The sequence below is a fragment of the Pelophylax lessonae genome (assembly GCF_965119305.1).
Source record: "Pelophylax lessonae genome assembly, chromosome: 13".
In the NCBI taxonomy this organism is placed as follows: domain Eukaryota; kingdom Metazoa; phylum Chordata; class Amphibia; order Anura; family Ranidae; genus Pelophylax; species Pelophylax lessonae.
This window is the reverse complement of record NC_138780.1, coordinates 132,356,094-132,372,722: the sequence shown is the minus strand read 5'-3', so window position 1 is coordinate 132,372,722 and position 16,629 is coordinate 132,356,094. Positions and strand designations below refer to the sequence as shown.

At 46.8% G+C, this 16,629-nt stretch overlaps 1 protein-coding gene across 2 annotated transcripts in view; it reads left to right on the top strand.

Annotated features, from left to right (window-relative positions):
* TTBK2 (tau tubulin kinase 2) overlaps nucleotides 1-16,629 on the top strand; it is a 252,244-nt gene that overhangs the window by 198,938 nt on the left and 36,677 nt on the right. For both annotated transcript variants that reach the window (XM_082275498.1, XM_082275497.1), the window contains exons 8-9: nucleotides 5,142-5,234; nucleotides 7,804-7,929. In XM_082275498.1, the coding sequence (XP_082131624.1) occupies nucleotides 5,142-5,234; nucleotides 7,804-7,929 (219 nt within the window). The remainder of the gene's footprint in view (nucleotides 1-5,141; nucleotides 5,235-7,803; nucleotides 7,930-16,629) is intronic.

Below are 16,629 nucleotides of genomic sequence, written 5' to 3'. Positions count from 1 at the left end.
ATTTTAGTGGTATATCTTTCACTGGGATGTTATACAGTAGAGTAAATACAGCTGGATAATACGAAAACCGTGTCTGTCTTCATTTCAGGCTGCAACGCAACAAAATGTGATTATTTTAAAGGGGGGGGATTCTTTTCTATACCCACTGCATATAACCAAATTTCTTGACAAAACAAATACTATATTTCTCTAGCGCTCATCGACAGACGTAGTCCTCGGTAATACACCACCTTCGGGTTATGTTACCTCCGCAGGAGCAGGACTAGACAGGAAATTAAAAAGCTCTGGCCACACCCCAGGGGCAGTCCCAGAGGGCATATCCTCCCTCTCTCTGCCTCAGCAAATCAGTTATTTTCTGTCTAGTTAGGAGTAAGGACCTAGATACCTTGCTGGGATCTTAGGTCCTGGCAAGAATTTTTTTCTAAAAGGATTTTTAGACAGCTTTTTTTCTCCAGTGTTCCTGTGAGATCTTCAAGCAAGAAAGCTGAACTGGGCGACGGGCTGGATGTCGAGATCCGGTGGTCACCCCAGTTCAGCCTACGAGCGCGTGCAGGCCATAGCTCCGCGCTGGGTCGGCCGCGACAAAGTCCCATTAAAAGGACTGAACCCGCGAGTTAAACGTCTCGCTGAAACGCCAAAGACCATGAGTCACGGCGTCCGTATCGGTCGACAGCCCTCCCGCTCCGGTGGAGAGGGGTACTGTCAGGAGTTGGTGCCCGCCTGGTTCCGGTATGGTGAGTAGTATGTTCCCCCTTTTTCCCTGACGGGTTTTGTGGTGAACGCGGGCCCCTCTCTGTATGGTAAGAAAGAGTTCTTTCTATCCTATAACATGTCACAAATCCTCCTACTTTGAGTGTGATTTTATGTGTGCAAAAAGCCAGGAGGCTTGGTTTGGGAGCTAACAATCTATTGTATACATGTTTTAAAGATGTAATCTGTGGCATTCTGGGAATCTTATGGGTTAAGTATAAGCTACCTACCAGTCAGAAGCCATGGACATGTAGACTGCCTTCCAAATCAGATCTCCAGCTATTAGCAGGCCTCCCGAACGGCCATGCGGTCCGCCAGGGCCGGTACCGCCAACCACGCCATATCCCCATGCAGAGAGAGTGTTGTGTGCCTGCAGCACACCGCTAGTCAGCACAGGCCGCCGCCATTTTTTTTGCTGGATCGCACGAGCCGCCATTTTGGCGTAGCCTCGTGTCTCCAGCATGGGGGCGGCCATGTTTGAGGTGATTCTACACCTCGTGGAGCTTGGGGGAGGCGCCGGAAGGCGTGCAGAGGGGCGGAGCCGCCTCCCTTCTTCCTGGGCAGCCAGCCAAAAGACTTCCTGTTTGTCTAAGACAGCGCTGTAAGCTGTTGCAGTTTAACTCTGAACATCAAGTGGTGAGCCTGGGGGTCTATCTCTCTCTCTCTCGATCGATAGGGATCCCTAGCAGGTAACACTAAGGGGTTTTTTTGTGGCACTGAGGGTCAAAAAAAAAAAAAAAAAAAGTTTTTTCTTTACTTTTGTATTATATCATCCAGGAAGTAACTGGAGTTATTATGGACCCTGCCACACATATTCCCCCACCTGTTTCCCTCGAGGGGGCCTCGGGACCCGCCGGTGCACAGAGTATAGAGTCATTTACAGCAATTTTGGAGTCTATGGTGGCTCGGGTGGAGGCGGCCTGTCAGGGACGGGGGTCAAGGAAGCGACCCCCGCCTACCCCTATACTATCTGACACCTCTGACTCTGATTCAGAGATGGTCACTGCAGTTGCAGGTTCCTCTGCAAGGGCTGTTATCCCAGGTAAAGCCCCCTCAGACAGTGAGGAGGACGCTTCTTCTCCTGCTATAATTCAGGAAGAAGCATTGGTGGACGCACTAGTTGTGGCAGTGCAAGAAACCTTAAAACTTGAGGCTTTACCGGCAGAGGCAACTGAAACAGAAAGGCCTTTTGGGACTAATAAGCCCATCAAGACGGCGAAGGCCTTTCCTGTACCTAAATGTTTTGGTAATCAGATTAAAGGAGAATGGGAGCATTCTAAACGTACCTTTACTATTTCCTAGCGTATTGCTAGACGCTATCCGTTTGAGGAATCCATCATTAAGAAATGGACGGTACCACCAGTCGTGGATCCGCCTATTTCCAGGCTGAATAAAGCCACGGTTATTCCAGTGGAGGACACTTCGTCCTTTAAGGATCCGGTGGATCGAAAGATAGAAGCGGAGTCCCGCACTATCTTTTCTCTGATAGGGTCAGCATTTAGACCAGTAATTGTTATTGGTCTAGTTTCCCAGACACTTACGGAATGGGCGAAAATGGTACGCCAAGATCTTAGGGGAAAAGATATTCCCCAGGAGACATCTGATTTGATAGAACAGATCATACAAGGGCTACGGTTTATCTGTGACGCAGCCTTGGACACTACTCCCTTGTTAGGGCATGCATCTAAGTTAGCAGTGATCCTCAGACGTGTGCTGTGGTTAAAATGCTGGTCAGCTGACCTAGGTTCCAAAAAGACTTTGACCAATCTCCCTTTTCAGGGGAATCGTCTATTTGGAGCCAACCTAGATGAAATCATTAAGGATGCCACCGGGGGCAAGAGTACTTTTTTGCCACAGGCTGCAAAAGTTAAGGGACCTCGCAAAAAGCGAGGACCTTTCTTTACCGCCCATAAAGGGCGCCCGGCTGGTACTCCCGGGAAAGGCAAGACTCCTCCAGGAGGGTTCAAGAAGGGATGGTCGGACAAGCAGAGGACCAACCCAGCCAAACCCGAAGTAAAGGAGTACACAGCCTGAAGGTGCGCCCCCACCCGATTTCAGGGTGGGGGGACGTTTTCACCGGTATTCAGGACATTAGATCGAGCATCTACCACTACTACCGGTGCGATTCTTCCCTTCCAACATTTAAGTACAGGAAGCGGTAGTTACCGTTCCCTGTATAGATCTTTTCCTTTACCTTTTCCTAAGATTAGTCCCGATACCTTACAGGAATCGGATCTGATTGACCAGATAGGCCAAGTAGCCTCTAGTCGGGTGACTTCGGTCCCTGAGGTTCAACCAGAAAAGATCACCTTTCCTGATAACTATCAGGTATCTGATAAATGTGTGGGAACAGAAAACGACCAGACTTTCTCGGATGGTCGGGGCCAGATAGCTCTAGGGACGCCTGGTTCAGATCCTATCAGCGCCAGTGGTCCTAGAAATTCTAGGCTGGCCTCTTCAAGCCGGCCTGGCCGACTTGGACATGTTAGTCGCAGACGTTCCGTGGGAACTTCGTCTCAAGGAGTGTCTGTAGTCTCTAGGACCTATTTACCTTCGTGCTTTACAGTCGCTGGTTTTAATGGCCTGGCCATTGAGACCCAAGTACTGAAGGACAGAGGTTTGTCTACTTCAGTCATTCCTACCCTTATTAAAGCAAGGAAAGCGACTTCCAGCAAAGTCTATTATCACACATGGAAGACTTACATTGCGTGGTGCGAATCTTTAGGATTTCCTCCACGTACCTATTCGGTGTCTCGAATATTGGCCTTTTTGCAACAAGGGGTTGAGCAGAAGCTAGCCTTGAGCACCATCAAGGGTCAAGTTTCAGCATTAGCAATCTTCTTTCAGAAACCTTTAGCTACCAAATCCTTGGTGCGGAATTTCATCCAGGGGGTGCGGCACCTGGCTCCTCCAGTCCGCGCGCCCTTACCGCCCTGGGATCTTAATTTGGTTTTGTCGGTTCTACAGAAACCTCCCTTTGAAAACATCAGGGAGATTCCCTTGCTTACTTTATCCCAGAAGGTGGCCTTCTTGGTGGCTATTACTTCTGCTCGCAGGGTGTCAGAACTGGCTGCATTATCATGCCAGTCCCCATACCTAGTGATTCATAGGGATAAGGTAGTACCTAATCCTAAGCCATCTTTTCTTCCTAAGGTGGTTTCAGATTTTCATCTGAATGAAGATATTGTACTACCTTCCTTGTGTCCTCAGCCCAAGCATCATCGGGAACATGCGTTGCATTCCTTGGATGTGGTTCGGGCAATCAGGGTATACCTGAAAGCTACGGAATCATTCCGTAAGACGGATTCACTTTTTGTGATCACGGATGGCCCCAGAAAGGGTTTGCCTGCATCTGCCGCGACCATTGCCAAATGGATTAGACAAACGGTGGTACAGGCTTATTCTATTAAGGGTCAGAGTCCTCCGTTCCCTGTTAGGGCGCACTCCACTCGAGCGCTCAGTACTTCCTGGGCCTTTCGCCATCAGGCGTCAGTGGTCCAGGTATGTAAGGCGGCCACTTGGTCGTCGGTACATACCTTTACTAAATTCTATAAAATTGATGTGACGGCATCGGCGGATGCCTCATTTGGCCGCAAGGTTTTGCAGGCCGCAATTTGAGGAGACCGGTGGTCTACCTCGAGGGTTTTTTTCTGTTTGAAAAATGTTTTGTTGAGTCTCATCATTAAGGATGAGCATTGTAAACTTCTAGTTGGCACCGGTTGGGCCTTCTAGATTGGGATTTGATTTCCATTTTCCCACCCCTCAGTTGTGATACTGCTCTGGGACGTCCCGAAGGTGGTGTATCACCGAGGACTACGTCTGTCGATGAGCGCTAGAGAAAAATGGATTTTTGTAAAATCTTACCGTAAAATCCTTTTCTCTTAGCTCATCGACAGACGTAGTCCCCGCCCCTCTGTTTTGGAGTTGGGTTGGGTTAAATTCTCTAAGCACTGCTTTTTCACATAACTGATTTGCTGAGGCAGAGAGAGGGAGGATATGCCCTCTGGGACTGCCCCTGGGGTGTGGCCAGAGCTTTTTAATTTCCTGTCTAGTCCTGCTCCTGCGGAGGTAACATAACCCGAAGGTGGTGTATCACCGAGGACTACGTCTGTCGATGAGCTAAGAGAAAAGGATTTTACGGTAAGATTTTACAAAAATCCATTTTTATTTGTTATGGCTTTAGACATATACTTCCTCACCATAAAACAATTTACTATTGTGTTATATGAGCTGTGTCTGTACTGATGCAGTATTTCATTATCTCATGTTGCATTGTACAGATGTTTGATTTTTTTCTTTTCAGAATTATAGCAATCATTATAAAGTTGCTTGAATTTATGTCCAAAAGCAAATGGCTCCATTTATTCTTCACTTACGTTCTGTCAATGTAGGAGATGGGTCGACATGACGATCTGTGGTCCCTTTTCTACATGCTGGTTGAGTTTGTGGTTGGTCAGCTTCCCTGGAGGAAAATTAAAGATAAGGTAACGGTGCTTGATTTCCACATTTATTTAAAGGTTATGTAAAAGTACTTGCATTTATATTTACATATAGATGTTGAACTACTGCACTTTATTGATCTTTGCTTATTGTCAACATATCTCTTTTTCTAAAAAATGGTTTCTAGAAATAAATACTAGAATTACTATTATTACTATTATTAGAATACTATAGTTACTCCACTGGTAAAATAGTCAAAGTTCCCAGTATGGAAAGACTGGGGTTTAAAGGATATCCATTCATGGGATAAGGCTTGCTAAGAATCTGTGATATTTTTCCTGTATTTTTTACCGTTGCAGGTTCAGTTTACTGTCCCGATACATATATGTACTCTTGAGAACCATAGTAATTCAGCTTTTTTACTGTGGCCTTGTACATGAGCATTTTGCTTTATAACTGCCCAAGGGTACCTTTACACGTTGCTTCATGATTTGTCTTCTAACAATAGCCTATGGCATTTTTGGTGGTAATGGATTGTTTTTTTTTTTTTTTTTTTTTTTTTTTTTAACACTGCACAAGTGTTACTACACTACCACCTTTGTTACTACATTTATTGTGTGTCACAATTTAGCCTGCAGTTTCCTGCCTTTGTAATTCTTACCTCCTTGCTGCAGTGCTTCTCCTAGATCTGTGATTCCATTCACGTGTGGTGTTTGGCTTCTGTGCTCACGCTTTTCTGTGGGTTTAAAGTTTCTTTCCCTTCTATCCCTTCCTAGCCTGCCTCCCAGTTTTCTTCCTTATAAAAGGCATGCTCAGTGCAGCCTGCATTGCCTGAGCAACTGCCTAGTTCTCTGAGCTCCTGTTTGCCTACTATTATTCAGTGTCTGACCTTCCGTGTACTGACCCCACCTTCATCTACCATTTGTGCTTGCCTGCCACCCGCCCTGACCTTGGCTTGTTTCCTGGATTTCCTTCTGTCTCTTGCCGTTTGTCCTCTGCACACATGAGTGGTCTCTGCATCTTTAGCTGGGTGTACAGAGGGGCCGCAACCTGGTTCCAGCTTGCTGCAAGTTCATCCCCACCACTAGAGGCCCTGGTGAGGATGGAGGCTGGGGCTTAGACTCCGCTCCCTGGGGAACCCCGAGTAAGCATTCTACAAGGGCTCACAATCACTGTAAAAATGAAGAAAAAAATAAAAAGCTCAGCGCTACACCATAAAAAAAAAATGGCTGCCGGCAAAGGAAATATACAATCCTCAATATAACCTAAAACAAAAAAAACTGCAGCTCTCCCAATACACAAACTAAACAAAGTTTCACTATCCCTGTACCCTGACACTGTAAGAAACCACTTGGGTGACTGCTAAGACAACCCTATGAGGTGCTGTAGAATAAATCAGCTTCTGCTCTTAGTTGGCCTTTTCGGTTCTTTTTGTTTTTTTCTTCTCCATGATCATAGTGCTGCTTTATCCTGCTCTGTCTGCCAGCACACATAAACTCAATAGGGTAATATAGTGGTACACCAAAAGCATGGCTTATGCTTGGTGAATGGTTGGTTTGACAGTTTGGTGTAGGTTTACAAAAAGTGTGTAGGTCAGGGATCCTCAAACTACGGCCCTCCAGCTGTTGCGGAACTACACATCCCATGAGGCATTGTAAAACTCTGACATTCACAGACATGACTGGGCATGATGGGAATTGTAGTTCCTGAACAACTGGAGGGCCATAGTTTTAAGACCCCTGGTGTAGGTCATCCTATTGGTATTTTGTACAGTAATAAAAATGCTGGTTTGCTCCATTTGTTTGCTGAGCTGGATGTACACACAGTATTTGAGCATTCTAGGGTGTGTAGGGTCTTGGGGTGCTCAGGAGCTTAGTATGGGGGTACTTAGGTTTATTATGTGTCATATGACAAGGTTACAAAAAAAAAAAATTCCGCACTTGTAGTCTGGCCATTGTCTCCATTATCATAAGTAAAGAGATCTCTCCAATGCCCAGAGTCCCAGAAAACCGTTAATCTTCTAGTCATTCCTCGACCTTATCCAAAAGGAAAAATGGACACACACTTTAAAGTGGTTAAAAGAGAAGGTTTTTTTTTTTTTTATTCCCACTTACCTAGGTGGACTCGGTCCAATGCTGCATCTGTCCCTGGCTGGCTCTAAGACTGAGAACCAAGCGATCAAACATCGCTGATTGCTCGATTCTCAGTGTTCCGTGAGCAAAGACCTGGGGACTGTCAGTCACCAGCTCTCTTCTCTGCTCTGGCTGTGGAGGGGGCAGGAAAATCTGGCTCAGGCTCCCAGCGGCTTGCTAAGCCGGGTGCCAGTCCAGATATCTGAGTGGATCCCGACCATATATTTGCGATCTTTCCCCAGCCTGGACCAGGCCTGTGACAGCCAACGCCGGCTTCATCTCACTGTCTGCTGAAAACGGGTCACAGGGGGGCAGAACAAACTGCACTTCTGTGATCCATAGAAGTACAGCAAAATTATTATTTTTTTCACTTTCTGAGGTTTTTTTTTTTTTTTTTTGAGCTAGGTGGGTAACATTTGTAATGCAATATGTGTTATTTGTGTGTCCTCGTATACCCTAACTACATAATTTGTTTTCACAGGAACAAGTAGGCTCCATAAAAGAACGCTATGAGCATCGCCTTATGTTGAAGCACCTTCCCCCAGAGTTTTATGTGTTTCTAGAGCACATCAGCGGTTTGGATTACTTCACCAAACCCGATTATCAGGTAACACTGCATGCACCCAGTTATACTGAGATGATACTGAATAAGGACAGCAGCCAATGTCATGAAAGAAACACATGTACTGACTTATATGTCCCAAGTAAAGCTCCATTTTCTATCCTAAATGTTCTGTGTTCGAGCTTCTTTTTGTTGGTTTCAGATATTGTTCTCTGCATATAAGCATTTGTAGTAGGTAAAGGTCAGTAATGGTACAGAACCTGACCAGTCATTGACACATTCACAGACACCTTCCAAGTTATATGCACAAGACTCTTAAAACAATTTTTCATTTTCTCTTACCGCTTACCAAATATCAGTGGTTGTTATGGTTCAAAGGATTCATTAAGCTATCCTGTGAGTTAGAATTTTTGCGTTCCCACTTTTCCTACTGACGCACACCCACAAAGTGGAGTAGCTTGTCACCACTTGTGGTTTGTCAACTGACTGATTTGCTAGATGACCACACACACACACCCACAGATCTGAGTCTGGTAGATCTAGTAGCTTAGAGATGGAACAGTAGCCACACACAGCAATTTATTACAAATTTAACAATGGGCTTTTATGGAGCATACAGACACAGATAACCTAATGTGTAACGGTATATCCTCGCGCTTATGGTAAGTATATATGTGAGATTTAAATGTTTACAAAATAATCAGTGGCTGCTTGCTGCAAGTTAAAGTGCTGGTGCCTTTAAAGTGAGTAGAAACCGAATATTGCAGCGCTGCTCTCAATGAACTAATATCTCTGTGCAATTAAGGGTCCATGTACACGGGACGTTGTTAAAAGTCCCTTTGAATGCTTGAATTTTTAGGACGTTTGAAACGTCCGTTCGGTCACGTTTGTACCCGCGTTTAGCGGGCGTTTGCGCTTAGAACCGTTCCTAGAGGTCAAAAACATTATTCCCCTTTAAATTTGCGTTTGAAACGCCGGGAAACACACGTTCGAACGCAAATAATTGCGTTCTAAAAAAAGTCCCTGAACGCAACTGCCCGCAAATGACCGCAAACGACCTGGTGTACATGGACAGATAAGATATAAAATGTAGATGGGTTCAGGGGCTTCTAAAAAAAACGCCCAACTGCTCCTAAACGGCCGTTTCCAGCGTCCTGTGTACATGGAGCCTAAGAGTATAACTTGTGCAAAATACGCCAAAGTTGTGCAAATAAATGTGCAATTAAGGGTCCATGTACACGGGACGTTGTTAAAAGTCCCTTTGAATGCTTCAATTTTTAGGACGTTTGAAACGTCCGTTCGGTCACGTTTGTACTCGCGTTTAGCGGGCGTTTGCGCTTAGAACCGTTCCTAGAGGTCAAAAACATTATTCCCCTTTAAATTTGCGTTTGAAACGCCGGGAAACACACGTTCGAACGCAAATAATTGCGTTCTAAAAAAAGTCCCTGAACGCAACTGCCCGCAAATGACCGCAAACGACCTGGTGTACATGGACAGATAAGATATAAAATGTAGATGGGTTCAGGGGCTTCTAAAAAAAACGCCCAACTGCTCCTAAACGGCCGTTTCCAGCGTCCTGTGTACATGGAGCCTAAGAGTATAACTTGTGCAAAATACGCCAAAGTTGTGCAAATGTGCAAATGTTGCAAAATAAACTTATAACTTTGTGCAACCATATGAATAAATTGTGCAAAATAAGCTAATATTTGTGCAAAAACAATTAATAAATATTGCAATAAAAAAGTCCATTCATAAATAATGACTATTAGTCCATATATCAGTGTCCATCAGGTGCAAAAAATGTGCTTCGTGCTTCACACGAACTGGGGTGCTCCCCCTGTGGTTATCTACTTACCACAATTCGTTGGTATATGAGCTTTCAATATACATCCTGTATTGTAATCATCTTTTTTTCTTAGCCTGGAATCCACACTAGTGAGGGAGAGATCCTGTGTGTTGCTCCTTTTGTAATTCCGAGTCACCTCATAGGAATAAAAAGGCCATCCATAGTGAAGTACGTTCTTTTAAAAAGCTTTAATTCATCGAAGAAACCTACTTACAATCGTAGCTAAGGTAAAATCCAATAGACCACAGCACGGTGGTTCGCTGCTCCCGCAGCGTGCGCTTCACCGGTCGGAAATTACGTCAGACACAGATAACCTAATGCACCATCCTGTTAGGAGAGGTTGGTGGATTATAGAATAGGAGTTTGAATTTTTAGCTTTTATATCCCTGGGCAGGCAGTACATATACATATATACAAAGGTAAAAATACAAGATGAAAAGGACATACCAAAATTGGCTATGAACTGAAAGAGGAGAAAAACGGAACCAAAACATTACGGTTTTGGACAATATGGTTTATCCTGCTGGTGGGAGTCGACTGAGAGCAAGCAATCTGCCTTTTTCAGAACAGGCTCAGTGCAAATTACTTAGTTCATTTTTTTATGCTACTCATTTTCTAGAAGTAATGATGTAGGATAGACTCTTACCCCTCTGACCAATTACCTCTGGGTGTGTTGCCTCACCTGCTGACGGGAGAGGTTTTTCCTCATTAAAGCGACTCTTCAGTAATTTTTTTTATCTTTCCATCGATTAAATCCTCTGCCCTTGTTGTTTTAACTTTGAATAGTAAAACATTTTTCTCTGTCGCTCATTGACAGACGTAGTCCTCTTGATTAATATCAAATTGGGTTATGCTGCCCTCTACAGGAGTAGGACTAGGCAGAAAGAAAAACGTTCTGGCCACACCTTAGGGGCAGTCCCAGTGGGTATATCCTCTTCCTGTCTGCTACAGGAAATCTGTTTTTTTCTGTCTAGTCAGGAGAAAGGACCTAAGTTCCTTGCTGGGATCTTTGGTCCTGGCAAGATTTTTTAGAAAAATGTTTTCTTTTTTTTAGGCAGCTTTTGTCTCCAGTTGTTCCTGTGAGATCTTCGAGCAAATTATGCCGGATCTGGGCGACGGGCTGGATGTTGAGATCCAGTGGTCACCCCAGCCGGCCTACGAGCGCGCGCAGGCCATAGCTCCGCGCTGGGTCGGCCGCGACACATTCAAGTAAGTATGCTGGAGCCGGGCGACGGGCTGGATGTTGAGATCCAGTGGTCACCCCGGTTCAGCCTACAAGCGCGCGCAGGCCATAGCTTCGCGCTGGGTTGGCCACGTCAGAGTCCCATTGAACGGGGACTGACCCTGCGAGTTAAATGTCTCGCTTGGACGCCAGAAACCAGCAGAGTCACGGCGTCCGTATTGGTCGACAGCCCCCCACCTCGGTGGAGAGGGTACTGTGAAGAGAGGTGCCCGTCAGTTCGGGTATGGTGAGTAAATGTTCCCCCTTCCCCCCTGTGGGGTTTTTGGGATACGGCCCCTCTGTGTATGGTCGGATCCTTTTCTGACATTAAGGTTCCCTCTTTAGCCTATGACATGTTCACATATCCCCTGTGATAGTGTGATCTGGTTTGGGAGCTGACACTCCAGCAGGCTTGGTTTGGGAGCTAACACTCTAAAGCAACCTTGGTTTGGGAGCTGACACTCTAGCAACCTTGGTTTAGGAGCTGACACTCCAGCAGGCTTGGTTTGGGAGCTGACACTTCAGCAGCCTTGGTTTCTCCAGCAGATTGATCCAAGGAAGCCTGGTTCGATTTACTATAGTAAACATATAAAGCATCCAGAGCAAAGGAGGTTATAGCCTACCTTAGACTGTAGCTATCGCCATGCTCCCGCAGGCCGACAGGCCGCCATCAGCCATTCCAGAGCCGTTCACAGGCCGCTGCACTGGAGGAGCCACGCTAGATCGGCAGTCCGCCGCCATTTTGTTGTAGACCGCACGTCTGCATTGCCTACACAGGCCGCCCGCAGGTCACGCAGGCCGCCATTTTTTCGTAGCCTATTGTCTCCTGCATGGGGGCGGCCATGTTTGATGTGCCCAGCCGACCTCGAGGAGTAGCTGGGAACGCCGGAAGGCGTGCACAGGGGACGGAGCCACTTCCTTTTACCCGGGAAACCTAGTACAGGACTTCCCAGTCTGCATAGGACAACGCTGACAGCAGTTTGATAGGAAACTTCTCTGCATCAGGTGGTGAGCCCTTGGGGGGTCTCTCTCTCTCTCTCTCTGTGGGGGGTCCAAAGCAGGTACGCTGAGGGGCGCTATTGCGCTGGTGGATTACAGATAAAAAAAAAAAAAAAAGGTATTTTTTATTTTTTTTAATTTTTCACTGGCAAAGTGTCCTGGATTAACATGGATCCTGCCACACATGTATCTCCACCTGATCCCCTCGAGGTGGCTGCAGGACCCTCCAGTTCCCCACTTACTATTGAGTCATTGTCAGCAGTTTTGGAGTCTTTTGTATCCCAGGTGGAAGTGGCTTGTCAGGGACAGGGCGCAAGGAAGCGACCCCCGCCTACCCCCATTTCATCTGAAACTTCAGATTCAGAGTCTGAGCCTATCCCTGCAGTTGCAGGTACCTCATCTGGGGTTTGTGTCTCGGGTACTGTCTCTTCAGACAGTGAGGAGGATGTTTCAGCATCTACCACAGCCCGAGAGGAAGCGTTGGTAAAGGCACTAATTGTAGCTGTCCGGAAAACCTTAGGACTACAGGTTACACCATCAGAAGTAGCTGATACTGAGATCCCATTTGGTACTAATAAACGCACCAAAATGGCGAAAGTCTTTCCCTTACCCAAGTGTTTCGGTAATGTAATTAAGGAAGAATGGGGTAATCCAAAACGAGCCCCTACTATTTCCAAACGCATTAATAGGCGTTATCCGTTCGAGGAATCCCTCCTCAAGAAATGGACAGTACCATCTATGGTGGATTCTCCAATTTCCAGATTGAACAAAGCTACGGTTATCCCATTGGAGGATGCTCCGTCCTTTAAGGATCCAGTGGATCGTAAGGTGGAAGCTGTGTCTCGCGCCATCTTTTCCCTGATTGGGTCAGCTTTCAGACCAGTAATTGCTATTGGTCTGGTTTCACAAACTGTAACAGAATGGACCAAGTGGTTACGCCGGGACTTAGAGGGGAGAGATATCCCTCAGGCGGTATCAGATCTGTTGGAACAGATGATACAAGGGTTACAGTTTATCTGCAACGCTGCGCTAGACGCCACTCCATTATTGGGGCGAACATCAGTCTCAGCAGTGGTTCTCAGGCGTACACTGTGGCTAAGATGTTGGTCGGCAGACCAAGGTTCCAAGAAAGCTTTGGCTAATCTCCCTTTTCAGGGTGAGCGCCTATTTGGGGCCAACTTAGATGAGATTATCAAGGATCTCACTGGAGGCAAGAGCACTTTCTTGCCATAAAGTACTAAGGGTAAAGGACCTCGTCAGAGACGGGGGCCTTCCTTTTCCGCCCATAAGAAGTTTTTTCGCCCCACGGGCGAAAAAGCAAAGCCCTCCAAAACTCCTTCGGGAGGTTTTTAGGGGCGCTGGTCGGGCAAGCAAAAGCCCGGCTCTTCCAGACCTGAAGATAAGACTACTAAAGCCTGAAGGTGCGCTCCCACCCATAGCTGGGGTGGGGGGACGTCTTCGCCGGTTTCCAGATCCATGGCTTTCCAGAATCCCGGACAAGTGGGTTCGCGAAGTCATAAGGTCAGGTTACAAGATCGAATTTCTATCTCTCCCACCGGTGCGATTCTTCCCTTCCAATATCCGACTATCCCCGGATCGCTTAGATCGCTTAGGAGCAGTCACAGATTTACTGCAACAAGGAGTGGTGGTCCACGTTCCTTGGACAGAGCGTTTTCAAGGGTTTTATTCAAACCTGTTTACAATACCCAGGAAAGAGGGCAAGGTGCGTCCAATTCTGGACTTAAGAGCACTTAATCTTTTTGTCAAGATACAAAAATTCAGGATGGAGTCCATTCGCACAGTAGCAGCCTCCCTGCATCAGGGGGATTTTCTAGCATCCATAGACATCAAGGATGCCTATCTTCACATTCCCATTTACGCAGGACATCAGCGTTTCCTGCGTTTTTCTTTTAGAAGAGAACCATTATCAGTTTGCAGCGTTACCCTTCGGTCTCGCCTCGGCTCCTCGGGTCTTCACAAAGGTGTTGGCCCCAATGTTGGCGCTGTTGCATCAACGAGGCATATCGATTCTAGGTTACCTAGACGATCTTCTGCTCCGTGCGGAGTCTCCACAGATCTTGTTACAAAACTTAGAGATCACCATGATCTCTTTGCAAGAGTTCGGGTGGCTGGTGAACCTGCAGAAGTCTTCTCTGGTTCCCACCAGGAGGCTGGAATATCTGGGTCTAATTTTAGACACATCCAGGGCAAAAGTGTTTCTCCCGGCGGAGAAACTCCAGAAGATTCAATCAACGATTTAGTTGTTATTATCTGACAACTGGCCTTCCCTTCGGACTTGCATGAGAGTCCTGGGTTTGATGGTGGCTTCCTTCGAAGCAGTACCATTTGCCCAGTCCCATACCCGAATCCTTCAAGGAGAGATTCTTCTCAAATAGAATCGGAATCCAGAATCTCTGGACAATCGGATCCAAATGAGCGAGCGGACCAGGGAGTCTCTGGTCTGGTGGCTTCGGTCTCAGATGCTCAGCCAGGGAAAGTCATTTCTTCCAATATACTGGACGATTGTCACCACGGATGCCAGTCTATCCGGGTGGGGAGGAATTCTCGGCAAATTATCTGCTCAGGGGCTTTGGTCCCTGGAAGAGTCCAGGTTACCGATAAATGTATTGGAACTAAGAGCGATTAGACTTTGTCTGATTCATTGGACCGAGCAGCTCCGGGGCAGCCCGGTGCGGATCCAGTCGGACAATGCCACAGCAGTGGCTTATGTCAATAGTCAAGGGGGCACCAGGAGTGTCCTGGCGGCCATAGAAGTGGCCAGAATTCTTAGTTGGGCGGAACGATTGTTCCAGCTCTCTCTGCGGTATTCATTCCGGGGGTGAATTGGCAGGCAGATTATCTCAGCCGTCAGATTCTGGATCAAGGGGAATGATCTCTTCATCCAGAGGTATTCCACCAACTGTGCCTCTGTTGGGGCACCCCGAATGGGATCTTTTGGCATCTCGGCTCAACAGGAAAGTGCGGAGGTTTGTGGCTCGCTCCCACGATCCTCTAGCAGACACCGCAGACATGCTGATCGCCCCGTGAGGGCAGTATCAGCTACTGTATGCCTTCCCTCCTTTCAAGTTACTGCCGAAGCTTCTTCGCAGGATAGAGGTGGAGGGAATCCCAGTTATCCTGGTAGATCAGGACTGGCCTAGTCGGGCCTGGTACGCCGACCTGGTCAGACTGGTCGCAGACGTTCCTTGGCGACTTCCTCTTAGGGAGGATCTGCTGTCGCAGGGACCGATCTTCCATCCTGCTTTACGATCGCTGGCTTTAACGGCCTGGCTATTGAGACCCAGGTGCTGAAGGACAAGGGATTGTCAGCTTCAGTTATTCCTACTCTAGTTAAAGCAAGAAAAGTGACTTCCAGAAAGATTTATCATCGCACATGGAAGTCTTAGATTGCGTGGTGTGAATCCCTTGGGTTCTCTCCACGTTGTTATTCGGTGGGCCGAATATTGGTCTTTCTGCAACAGGGGGTTGAGCAGAAGCTGGCCTTGAGTGTTATCAAGGGTCAGGTTTCAGCATTAGCAATCTTCTTTCAGAAGCTTTTGGCTACTCATTCCTTGGTGCGGAATTTCATCCAGGGGGTGCGACACCTGGCTCCGCCAGTGCACGCACCTTTACCACCCTGGGGTCTTAATTTGGTGCTGTCGGTTCTTCAGAAACCTCCCTTTGAAAATATCAGGGAGATTCCCTTGCTTACTTTATCCCAGAAGGTGGCCTTCTTGGTGGCTATCACTTCTGCACGCAGGGTGTCAGAACTGGCTGCATTATCCTGTTGTTCCCCATATCTGGTGGTTCATAGGGATAAGGTTGTTCTTCGTCCGAATCCATCCTTCCTTCCTAAGGTGGTTTCAAAGTTTCATTTGAAAGAGGACATGGTATTGTCTTCCCTGTGTCCTAAGCCCAGTCATCCTCGAGAATTCGTGTTGCATTCCTTGGATGTAGTACTTGAATACTACGGATTCATTTCATAATACGGATTCACTGTTTGTGATCACGGATGGCCCTAAGAAGGGGTTGCCTGTTTTCTGCCGCGACCATCTCTAGATGGATCAGACAGACGGTGGTATAGGCTTATTCTATTTAAGGGTCGGGATGCCCCGTTCCTGTTAAGGCGCACTCTACTCGGGCGCTTAGTGTTCCTGGGCCTTCCGCCATCAGGCGTCAGTGGTTCAGGTTTTCAAGGCGACTACTTGGTCGTCGGTTCATACCTTTACAATATTGTATAAAGTTTATGTGATGGCATCGTCAAATGCCTCTTTTGGCCGCAAGGTTCCTGCAGGCCGCTGTTTGAGGAGACTGTTGGTCTACCTCGAGGGTTTGTTGGGTAGGTCTCATCTTTTTGTTCGATGAGTCCCTTGATACTTCTGGTTGGCTCCGGTTGGGCCTTCTGGATTTTGATTTCTGTTCCCACCCCTCATTTGTGGCACTGCTTTGGGACGTCCCAATTTGATATTAATCAAGAGGACTACGTCTGTCAATGAGCGACAGAGAAAAATGGATTTTTGTAAGATCTTACCGTAAAATCCTTTTCTCTTAGCTCATTGACAGACGTAGTACCCGCCCCTCTACTTTTGAGTTAGGTTGGGTTAAATTCTCTGACACTGCTTTGTGACAGAACTGATTTCTTGTAGCAGACAGGAAGAGGATATACCCTCTGGGACTG